We start from the raw sequence: 12,447 nt of genomic DNA, 5'->3' as shown, positions 1-12,447 counted from the left end.
CTCTGTTCTATAACCAGGCAGGTCAGAAGTTCACTGCATGAAGCAAACACGTGAGGTGCAAATGAAACCTAAACATGAATAAGACGAAATTATGGGAAAGAGAATCTCAAGCAGAATTTTACTGCCCTTCTGACTGGTCACCTGAAATAATGCGTGTAAGTAAAGCTAGCAAATGGAGTTTAGAAAGACACAGTGCTGGTGAAATAGGAAAGAGCTGGAATCAAAAGAAGGAAGCTAAAGGACAGCTACACATCCAGAATCCAGGAACAGAAGATGCTGAACAATGTGGGAGATGGACACTGCCTGATAAAAGTATCAACTTGGGTAGGGAAATAATCTGGACTAGATGAACATGTTTTCCTATTTATTTTCATTTTATCTTCTTTGTTCAAAATGTTTCAAATCATTACTGTTGAATAAAGACCTTCATGATTATTTTTTACATTGCCGCCTTACAAAATCTAAATTTGGGTTAAATGTGTAAGAGGCTTTGTAGTACACACTACACTAATTGCCTTACCACACTACTTGATATAGAAAGTTCACTGGGCCACTAAATAAATTCCAGGCGTTAAGGACTGTTTTAGTGGAGGCAGGCAGATTATCCACACTTGGTGGCAGCAGTGAGGATAAAGGGAGGAGCTAAATTAGTTGGTTTGCTTGCCTCCCTTGCCTCTCACAGCACAGGCTACAGCTTGTGCCATCGTGCCTACAGATAAGCAACCTTTTTTTTACTCTAGCAGATTTTGAAAGCTGCTGAAGCAATTACAGTTGTAAAAATACACGATGTACTGAGGGATCAAACTATTCATTTCAAAGCAGACAACTGAAAAAACATTTAATTCTGAACGGCAGAATTCTCAGATCCCTGCTAAAATGGTGTAAACATGAAAGAAGATGCTTACTACAGGTTCTTCCTTAGCTCAGCATTAAGTCACTGGCAGGTCAAGCATCATTAGCCATGTGATGGGCTGAACTAGATTTACCTTGAAAACGCCAGTCTTAACTATGGGATAACTTCAGCCACAATTATGTATACAAAACCTTACATGCTGCCTAAAGCAAGCAGAGTGACTCGTATGATCTCACCAGTGCTGTCTCATGGGACTGTGGCTGCTTGAAATTAATGACCTCCAAGGCAAGTGTCTTCTTTACTTTGGCTAAGTCAGCTTCTCTTGCTGCTTGTAGTAAGGAATGTCCTTTGAATTCATCTGCAGGGGAATAAACAATATTCATGACTGTCAGAATTATACAGCATTAGCTTAGGAAAGCCAAACAACAGTTAAGAGGGACAATATAATTCCACATATAGTTCACCAAGAACTGTCCTATTGCGTTCTCTCAAGTGAAGATTGTGAAGACAAAATAACATTCTTGGGCTGAGAGGTAAAAAGGGGGGCTTCTATTTCAATGCTACTCAGCCTAAATGCAAAATTAGTTTAGATGCTCAGTGACTTGTATAAATGCTGCCTAAAGGGGACACACACACACACACACACACACAACCACACTTCTGATCTGCCAAATATGTTGATAAGAGAAGATTAACAAGAAAAAAGGTTGCAGGGAAAGGCTTCTGAACTGACTTTTAATGCCTGAAATAAATTAGAATGTTGTCCCAAAGTGACCCAAATTTTGTGACAATAGCGAAATCTATTAACACATATGAAGCAGATATTATAAGGGCAGTAATTAAGTAAATATTACACAACAACTAGCATGATTATTCTGTTTGCATGATTTATTACATAATTTTCATTATTTTGAACAATGTATTCTGCTTCTGCTGGTCATGATGAAGGATGCGAAGGAACCCCAAAATGTTACACAGCAATCAGAGGGATTTCACCAGAAATGCCCACATCAAAATGATCTTTGCAACTATCTTTGCAAAGATAAAAAGAAAAGTTGAAGTTTACAGGGAGCTGAATTCTGCGATCAATATCACACTCAGTAGAGCACAAAGAGCCCTTTCTAGATGTGAAATACAGTATTTTGCACCCTAGTGATACCTACAGGTAAGCCTCTCTTTCAGCTCAGGTGTTGGGGCCATGTCAACAGCACTCTTTCCATGACAGTTGACCAACGTTGGATCTGCACCATGGCTGAGTAACAAAGAACAAACTTCCACACGATTCTTAGAAGCAGCTTCATGTAATGGGGTAAACTGCCAAAGATCCATCGCATTAACACAGGCACCGTGCTAAGTAAGGAAAGAATAAAAGTTAAACTGTACAGGTCCTTCTATGTAGTGTCAGTACCACAGTTAACTTTCAGTGCTAAACAGAATAGGTGTTATCTAATGAAACCTTTGATTATAATGAATTGATATTTTAATACATGTTCAAATAATATGCACTTGATAGAAAGAATGTGCTCCAGGTTTGCTGCTTGCAAATGTTTATTGAAAGCCCAGAATCTCTCTCAGAATATGATGAGATTATGTAGTTTAAAAAATAAATAAATGTCAGTTTCAGTAAGACTTGGTGTAGCATAGCAGGTAAAAAACATCCTATGTTGAATCTCGACTAGCCATAAACAGTGGTTGGCTTGGGGCAAGTAACAGGTTGTATCTAATTTAAGATTATTGCCTTATTTCCACTTCCACAACAGAACTTCCTCCTCCAACTCTCCAAATCTGCTTGGGGTGTCTCTCCCAAACCTTCTGGAGCAGATATATATGGGGCTGTGAGGGCGCTGCATAGAAGGAGAAGTTCCATTGTGTGAGCAGGAGTCACTGCAATCACGTAATAATTTAGCTAGACGTAACCCAGTTTCTGTAATATGGTGGAAATACTCTCCTATGTGTGGAATGTGGACCAGGTCTGTTATTTTCCCTTAGTTTTTAATAAGATGGCATAATAGAAAATATTATGGACTACCGCTAAAATTTACGTGTTATGGATGGCGTAACACCTAATTTTTACAGCGTATTCTTCAGAGGTGTAACATTTCAATCACAAATATGTCACAAGCACACACAAATTCAGTTAATCATATGCTATTGTTTGAAAAATAGCCTCATTGATGAGAAATGTGTGTCCCTCAAACATTGTTCTTTCGTTTGTTTGACCACACAGAAAGACCCCCACAAGCCATACCGTATTTCCATACATATGCTGTACACAGCAGCTAAGGACATTTATATTGCTATTGCTATGTTTAGTTCACAGGATCTGCAAGGCTGCTTACACAATTTAACTTAAAAATACAAATAGCCATACAATAAAGGACAACACACAAATAGTAAACACGACAGCACACTACATGTTAATTATTTCCTTCAATTAATTACATAACATTAAAGAATTACTTCTCTTTAATGTTACCTTCAACAGCAGTTCTGTAACTTCATAATGTCCATAGGAACATGCATTGTGGAGGGGCACAAGTCCACTGCAATAAATAAAGCATTAAAATTACATTACCTAAAAAGCTAATAATTAGGTAACTTAGAACCAAACTGGCTGCAGCAAGAGACATTTAAAGATGTAAAATGTAATTTAACCTCAATAACATTATTATTCAAACAGATGCTTGGTCATCGATTCTAGCCAGGTGCAGGATTTTATGAAAATCTGGGCATGTAACAAAAGCAACACTGCACTGCCCAGTTTCATGCAGGGTATCAGTCACATGATTCAGGCCTGCACAAATGGGAATTCTGATGCACAGATGAGAAGATTGCTTGAACTCATCCAGAGAGGCAGCACAGCAGCTGTTCCACACGACCAACTTTTAAAATCCTTTCTGAGCCCTAGGTGAAGCCACTTTTTAAAGCACTTTGCTATATCTTATTCCAGCATTTGAAATGCGCCTCTTCCTTCCCTTCGTACAAAGGTTCCAACTACTTCACAAGCAAGGGAAGAGGAGCTTTAAAAAATACAATTCCTGAATGCAAAAATGAGGTCAGAGCACAAAGGAAAGCTTTAGAAGAACAGAAAATTGCTACAATAATCTAACAGACTAATTTGTAAAGGTGTGACAAATAAAAATATGGCATGGAAACACCCCGACCACACTAGAAAAAAATGCAGTAGGAAATATAAAAAAGTCTTAAGATATTTTTGAATTACTCTACAGAACTGTTGTTTATCTCCCTTCACTTTCCACACAGACATATCTGTCAAGGAACCACTATACCTCCCCCAGAATGCAGTTTGAAAACCACTGCTCTAAGCCATGGGGGGGGGGGGGGAGCTGCAGCGTGTGATACTTATTCAGTTCTGTGATCTCAAAGCTTTACTCCAAATGTACATCATTGTAACATCTACAAGATTTGAAATGCTTGGGAGAATAATCAAGGTTTTACTGTTGCCCAAAGGATAAGCCTTTGTTAAAAAGGTAAAGGGACCCCTGACCATTAGGTCCAGTCGCGGCCGACTCTGGGGTTGCGGGGCTCATCTCGCTTTATTGGCCGAGGGAGCCGGCGTACAGCTTCCGGGTCTTGTGGCCAGCATGACTAAGCCGCTTCTGGCGAACCAGAGCAGCACACGGAAATGCCGTTTACCTTCCCGCCGGAGTGGTACCTATTTATCTACTTGCAGGTGCTTTCTGCTAGGTTGGCAGGAGCAGGGACCAAGCAACGGGAGCTCACCCCGTCACGGGGATTCGAACCGCCAACCTTCTGATCGGCAAGTCCTAGGCTCAGTGGTTTAACCCACAGCGCCACCCGCGTCCCTCCAAGCCTTTGTTAGGTACCACTATTTAAGAGGCCCTTTCACTAGTATCCACCTGCTTTATGAGCGCTAAAAAAGCCAGTGAGTTCATTATACTGTCTTACATACCCCTTATCCTTCGCATGGACATCAGCACCATGCTGAAGCAAAAGCTGGACAATCCGGACTCTGTTGTATCCTGCAGCCAAATGTAACGGAGTAGACTGTAAGAAAAGGCAGAAACAAAAAGAATGAAATTAAGACTCTTTCTTTGGGTAAGGCAAGTTTCTACACAGACAGATACCGCAGGCAGAAATGGCAACTCTGGCTGGGGAGCAATTACAAAGCACCTTCTATGTTCTGCACAGATTTCCTATGGGAACCACCTCACATGAGCAGCAGCCTCAAAACACCAGAACAGCTTGCATGCATAAGCTACTTGAGGTGGGCATAGAGAGATAAACGTATCATCAATAATATACTCCTCTCCTCTGTTTTCTCTTCCCAGTCGATTAAAAAAATTCTTCTGGTTACTGCCTTCTCTGTAGCTCCCTATTAATCTATCAAAAGTGCATCCTCTACCCACTATTTAACCATTAAAATACCGTCTCCATTTTGAGTGTGTTCATTTGCTTTCTTTCACAACAAAAGAGAAACTGGCTACTTTCATCTTATACAGACAGAAAAAAACATTTACTAATGTTCAATAAGTTTATAAGTTTAGTTTAAAAGGCTACATCACAGATTCTGTTATAAAATCATTATAGATAACATTATATGCATTTTATCAACAGACTGAATATTTCCAATGACATATCTAGCTACCACTACCCAAGAGATCAAGTTTTTTTAAACTGATGTCAAAGGTATTTAATCTGTTGAACAGATCAATTGATTAAAAGTGGTTGCCCTACTTTCAACTTCTCTCACTGACTGCAAATACCAAATCCAAGTCTCAACTTAATTAGCATTCTCTAGGTTAAATCAGTCTAGCTTCCCCAAAATTAATGAAAAATGCTTCTTGCATTCCAGCTTGAGGGCAATTAGCCCAGACTGTTTAAGTGACCCTGCTGTCCCACCATGGTCCTCTCACAACTGGATACACTTAAAACCTGCTCAGCAACCAGGAAGTACAATTGCAGTTGCCATGGCAAGCCAGAGTTTATATCTGGTGAACAGAATTAGGGTGTAGTTTCTGGCCAGCTTAAGTCCCAGGAGTCTTCTTCACACACTGAAGGTGCATCATGTGATTAGCATGTCTGCACTGAAGAAATTAAAAATGAGCAGCTGCCATGTGTAAGCTCCTTCTGTGCCCCCTAACACATGCATGCTTGGGGCAAGCTCTGTAGTGTGTCCAGTGCTAGCCTTTGGCATTTACCGTATTTTTCGCTCTATAAGACGCACCAGACCACAAGACGCACCTAATTTTTGGAGGAGGAAAACAAGAAAAAAAAATATTCTGAATCTCAGAAGCCAGAACAACAAGAGGGATCATTGCGCAGCCTGCATTCACTCCATAAGACGCACACACATTTCCCCTTACTTTTTAGGAGGGAAAAAGTGAGTCTTATAGAGCACAAAATACGGTATTTATTTTTCTTTAAATTGTCAGCATTCTCCCTGCCGGCAGCTGTGTTACATTTCCACGCCAGCTCCTGCTTCTGGGAGCAGCATTTTAAAACCTCTTCTTTTACTTCCCTCAATTTTTTTTATTTCCCATTTCTGTATTTGCCTTCATCCGCCACTCTTCCCTGTGACTTCATCTCAGCATAATTTTTCTCCAGTCTCTTTGGCAGCATTTACAGCAGAGGTACACTCAGAGCAGGACTCTACCTCACTTCTCACTCCAGAAAGGGGGAAACAGTTTTAAGCAAATTGTTTAAAGATAAACACCAGGGAGGATGAAGATTCCCTGCCGGTTTCATGCAGGAAAACTGAGGTGCTCTTAGGGAATAGCAGGTCACCAGAAAACCTGGAGTGGACATCTTCTGTGGAGGGAAATATGGCGATCGTAGCCTTTTTAGCTTTGGTGTTGAAAACAGTGCTCTGCCTATGGAAAGAGAACTGCAGAAGGGAGAAAGTATTTTGATTGTAAAGAGTTTATACCACAACACCACCAGTCAGTTTCCAATAGATGCAAACTGGGTATCCTAGCACATCTAATCTATATCAGAATCAGATGCAAAAAGACCAACAACATTCCGGCAGGAGCTCCATAAGAGAAATAACCAAATATATTACACCTACATTCAAGAACACACATTGCTCATCAACCTCAGTGTGCCTACCCAGGGGCTCAAAAAGGTTGGTGACCCCTGCAGTACAAAGAAACTAGTACCAATGTAATGCAAAAGGACAGTGTTTTTGTCCTAAACACAGTCCTTTTAAAATGATAAATATAATGCCTTAAGCATTATTTCATTTGAGGGTAAACATGAGGTGACTGGCCATAGGTAAACGGTAAAGAAACAGGACTATAGTCTGAATTGTTGAAGCTGAAAACAAACTGCTTTCTTTCCATCTATGGAATCCTATAACTCTTCCTTCCAAATATTGAACACCTAAAACATTCCAAAGTGAAACACTGCATTACTTGATTTTTCAAATTCTTATGTCTAAAATAATTTAGTAGTAAATAATTTAGTAAAATAATTTCACCTAGTGGTGAAAAATCTTCATAATTAGCCTTGCAAAACAGCTTTCCCACCCTGCATTTTCAAAAGGAAAATGGACCATCCCACTTTACAATCCTGTTAACATATCCCCCCAAAAGAAAAAAGGGTGACTTTGAAGACATTTAACTATTTTTTTGGTTACTTAAGAAACTTTAATGATTAGAGTTTTACTGGCATCACGGTTCCTCTTTTGAAGAAAAGTGTAAGAAATTGGCACTCTTTTGTAAGAATGTGTACATTAGCAGGTTTTTTTACTTTACAGATGAGAAAAACAATGAAGGGCTTAAACATCACAAGAATGACAAAAGAAACCTTTTTCCTTGCTCAAACTGAAAGGCTGTTTTTTGTTTTTGTATTAGTATGTCTTACATTTATATGCCATCTTTCTTTCATGGAACTGAAGGAGGATGGTAAACAGTGCATATATATATATATATATATATATATATATATATATATATAGAGTCAGTGTGATGGTGACTGGCTAAGATCACTCAGTAAGCTGAATGGCTCAGTGGCATCTTCCTTCTATTAGTTGAACGCTCAGTCTAACTATTATGTCACCTCCGCTCATACCACAATGAGCCTATCACTTCCACAGGTATTCCAGCATTGTGAATGATCCCCTTTAAGATCTTTGTGTAAACAAATGAAGATTCCTTCCTGACTGTAAAATAGTGTATTGGTGTCATCTGGAGACTAATGGAAGCAGTCTTAGCGCAAGTTATTTGGGGTGGTTATACAGAATGTGATTGCTGGGTTTTGACGAAAATCTTCCAGTTTGCATTTCAGTAGGTAACCAGTAAGAGTGAACTTTCTCAAATTACTTTGTATTTAAGGGTAAGAAACACACAATGCTTGGAAAACAGAAAATCTTCTTGTGAAAACCCATTAACTTTTCCAATTGCATCATCCTTTAAAAGCCAAACAAAAGCAAACATTGTCTTCCAGAATCCTGTTTGTGGTACTTAAATGTAAACACAATGGGAAACTAATCCAAAATGGGGACTTGAGTTTGTTTCCCTCAAGAATTAAGACTTACAGGCTGTAAACAAAGAATGGCTTTGTACAGTATATAAAATGGTGAATAGGAAAAACAAGTGACTTCTAATATATCTGAATTTGAACTTGAACTAACTAGTATGGTGCAGTCGCTGTATCAGTCCTGAAGCTCACTGGGTGACCTTGGGCCAGTTGATGTCTCTCAAACTACATGTACCATTACAGGGCTGCTGAAGGATAAAAGGGGTACAGGGTTTCGACGAAGAATAATATATGATACCCAAGTAGGGTAGATTATATGAATAAAGCAAGAACAGAAGGTAAGAACTTCCTTTTTCCCCCCACATGAAGTGTCCAAAACCACTCCAAATACAGATGTGCCTAGTTTTCTTTTCAAGTTCATACAAAAGATTGCCTGGGTATGATACATCATTGTAATTATATGGATTTATAACAGCAAAGAGAGAAAGGAAACACTTGCCCTATTTCCTCTCACATGCAGAATTGAAAGGGCTTTTAAGACTTCCCGTGCTAGTCATTTTCCCACATTGCATACAAGGCAACGGCAAGAAGATGAAATGGCTCCCTCTCTCTAGGTGATAGTTAAGGAAAGTAGTGAAATACTATAAAGGCTCTGCCTTCTGAAATAAGATGCACTCAGTTGGCTCATTTGTATCTGCAGAAAGCATGAGGAGTTATTTTTTGGCTCTGCATTGGTCTTGCATCTCCCTATGGGCCTCCATTTATGTTTAGGGGCTTTGTTGTTAAGTATGCACAGCATGAAAAGGAAGTTAATTTCTCTATCAAGCTGCTTCTCCAGTTTCCAGTACCATGAAACAACACTGCAGAAAGTTCCAGAAACATACTTTAACATGACAGAAAGCAAACAGTTAAGCAAGCTCAGAGATCCAAACTTGCACTATAAAGGTTTAATGGGGTGAGGGGGCAGAAGTTTTAAAAGAATTAGAAGTCTGGAGAACTGCAACTCACTAAGGGCCAATCTACACAAACAGATCGCACATTGAAACCTTTTCTGGTCTAAATTCTCATCCAGTGTAAACAAACACTGATGACAACCCTCAGAATCTCAATTTGAAGTAAATAAATTAGCAGATATTGTTATAATGTGTTTTATGATGGTTTGAGCACCAGCAGTAAAGCTGGAATAACTACCATTTTAAATAGTGTACAGTGGTACCTCGGGTTACACACGCTTCAGGTTACAGACTCCGTTAACCCAGAAATATTACCTCGGGTTAAGAACTTTGCTTCAGGATGAGAACAGAAATCGTGCTCCGGCGGCACAGCAGCAGCAGGAGGCCCCATTAGCTAAAGTGGTGCTTCAGGTTAAGAACAGTTTCAGGTTGAGAACAGACCTCCGGAACGAATTAAGTACTTAACCTGAGGTACCACTGTATCAGTAACCACTAGGGCTGCTGAGGTAAAAGGACTCTGGACATCACTGCAATGATATGGAACCTGCAGCCCTCCAGATGCTGTCAGACTACAACAACATTATCCCAGTCCATTGGCCTTGCAGGCTTTGACTGGTGGGAGAAGTTCAGTAACTTTTTGTTTCCTAGCCTTGCTGTATATGACTGCTTCCAAAGGGATAACTGCAGTTCCATTGCTGCCCACTATGAAAACACTTCCCTTATGTCATGCAGAAGCATTTATGCAGAGCTAAGGCTTTGCAAGATCTTTTTGGAGAGTAACGCAGAGGCAATTTATTTTAATGCAATATTGTAAAAGTTGTTTGGTAATGTAAAATTGAGTTTGTATCATTTTCTTCTGTATTGTGTCAACACAATATACAGTACATAATTTGTTTAACTGAATTAGCTAACTGAATTTATTTTTCCTGGTGTTACTGTTTAATTTTTTAATCTTTGATGAGCATATTTGCCATTGATTTCCTGCCAATATGTATCATCACTTGGCATTCTGAATTCAAACACAGATACTAGCCAATTCTTCATTTACAATTCAATTCATTGACAGATAATAGGGTCATGGGTTCATTAGAAATAAAACAAAAAACTGCACAAATGGATTCTAAAAATATACAGGATGACTGATAGGATTATTTATAGTATCTTGGAGTTATTTTTCCCCACGCAAAACCCTAACCTCTAGCTGTTATTAATAAGCAGAGACTATTAGGTACTACAACTTCAGTAGAATGCGAGCTTGAATGATGGAATTCAACAGAATATGTTTTTTCAAAATTCTATACAATATTCAGTGTTGAAGATTTTATTGAAGAATTACAGCCTCTTATAACTGTAAAGAAAAAAGTGCATCCTCATATTTCAGCTAAGCGATTAATGTTGGTGCCTAGAGCCAGCTTGTGTTGCGCAAACACTAGTGTTTTAAGTAATGACTGCTGTGCACATGAATCTTTCACAGCCAGCAATCATTACTCTGACTGCTGGGATTTCCTGACCCAAAATTAAGGCTTGCTCCTAGGTCTCTTATTTAGGCATGCATAGCCTATCTTCCTATATCAACGATGTCAAGTATTTGAAGCTCAAACCATTTTACTCATTTATCTGAACATAATAGAGAGAGGTAAAGGGAGTACACGTGTGTGTGTGTGTGTGTGTGTGTGTGTGTGAGAGAGAGAGAGAGAGAGAGAGAGAGAAAGAGAGAGAGAGAGAGAGAAAGAGAAAAAATAAAGGGAATTTCCCAGATAAATTCCAGATCCACATGAGGGCAATCTTTACTAGGCCAACTAAAAGGTCACACCACTGGTCAACGCCTGTCCTTTTGGCCTCATTGGATGCTTAGACATGGAAAGATGGCAGAATGTAACCTGGTACTCAACTTAGGTATTTCCTGCCTAATATATTGTAGTCATGAAACCCATAGATGAAGGGTGGGATTCACCCAACGAAGTCTTGCACAAGGACTTCAACTTGCACAATGAGGCTTTCCTCTCTGTATCACCCCCCCCCGATGTGCCCCCCAATGGCAGGGGGGGGAAAACACCCCCCCCCCAGAACAGCATATGGAGTGTCATCTGGCAAGCTGATATGCTTGCATAGACGGAACATTTGCAATAGTGCCATGCTGAATTCTACCTGAAGCCAGCTGTTGATTTTGGTGGCTTTTAGGGTGCATTTAATACTAATGGTGAAACCAGAGCAACGAGACACTTATCCAATTTGGTACACTACTGAACCTTGGGGATGCCAGATAAAGGAAAGGAGCAAAAGGCTTAAGCAGTAGCACAGAATGAAACATATTGAACAGCAAGAGTCTCAAAATCGCATTCCTTTGGTCAATGCAGAAGCCAGCAGCATTCCCCAGCCCCAATCAAGGTTCAAGGTTCAAAAGCATTACGTATGCACTGTTCCCTATGCGATATGTGACTTGTTCCCTGACAGAAGCAAGGGCAATCGCTGCACAGGTGGATATCTGTGAACAGGTCAGAGTCCTGCAGAGTTTTGAATCTTGGAGAGTATGCTTTCAACAGAGAAGACGTGAGCCATTTTGATAGGGGAGAGAACTGAATGGTCCCTTCACAGTTACAGCAATAGATTAAAAAGAACTAAGCATTTGCTGACCTGTAGGGATACCCCAAGATCCATCACATGGTAGGAACAGTTCTCAACAGAGGAGCTCTCAACAGTAGGTACCAAATATACTCATTATATAAATGTTTTGTTGTTATTAATAATAATTTTATTTTTGTTTTGAATAGAAATCTGTTGGTTTTGATCAATTTATCTGCTACTGCATCTCAATTGTTTTAAATACACTGAACTTCTTTCCTTTGTATTTCCTTTCAGAACACTCAGATACATTATATTCCTGAACAATTAATACTATACTTGATGGCATATTGTTTTGGGCCTCATTTAACTATCTGTGGGGATTTAGCTACACAAAAAAGTTCTGCACAGGACTTCTATATTAAGAATACTGATTATAAAAGAAAACTCTTTAAATAAACACACACAGCTGCATATCATCACTTAAAAGACTTCCCCATGCTATCAGACTAAGAATACAGTACTACAAATCATCTGAATAATTCCTAAATATAAGTTGCTTGCACAGACAGTTCAAATGGGGGTGGGGATAGTGTATACAGTTCATTGTGACAG

The 12,447-nt window shown here is 39.4% G+C and overlaps 1 protein-coding gene across 1 annotated transcript in view; it reads right to left on the bottom strand.

Annotated features, from left to right (window-relative positions):
- TNKS (tankyrase) overlaps positions 1-12,447 on the bottom strand; it is an 83,177-nt gene that overhangs the window by 35,740 nt on the left and 34,990 nt on the right. Inside the window, exons 6-9 of the mRNA XM_079959183.1 lie at positions 4,788-4,882; positions 3,330-3,396; positions 2,017-2,203; positions 1,090-1,211 (exon numbers count right to left, since the gene is read on the bottom strand). Coding sequence (XP_079815309.1) covers positions 1,090-1,211; positions 2,017-2,203; positions 3,330-3,396; positions 4,788-4,882 — 471 coding nt within the window. The remainder of the gene's footprint in view (positions 1-1,089; positions 1,212-2,016; positions 2,204-3,329; positions 3,397-4,787; positions 4,883-12,447) is intronic.

Source organism: Podarcis cretensis, assembly GCF_951804945.1.
Source record: "Podarcis cretensis genome assembly, chromosome: 17".
NCBI lineage: Eukaryota > Metazoa > Chordata > Lepidosauria > Squamata > Lacertidae > Podarcis > Podarcis cretensis.
This window is presented reverse-complemented; position numbering and strand designations above follow the sequence as displayed.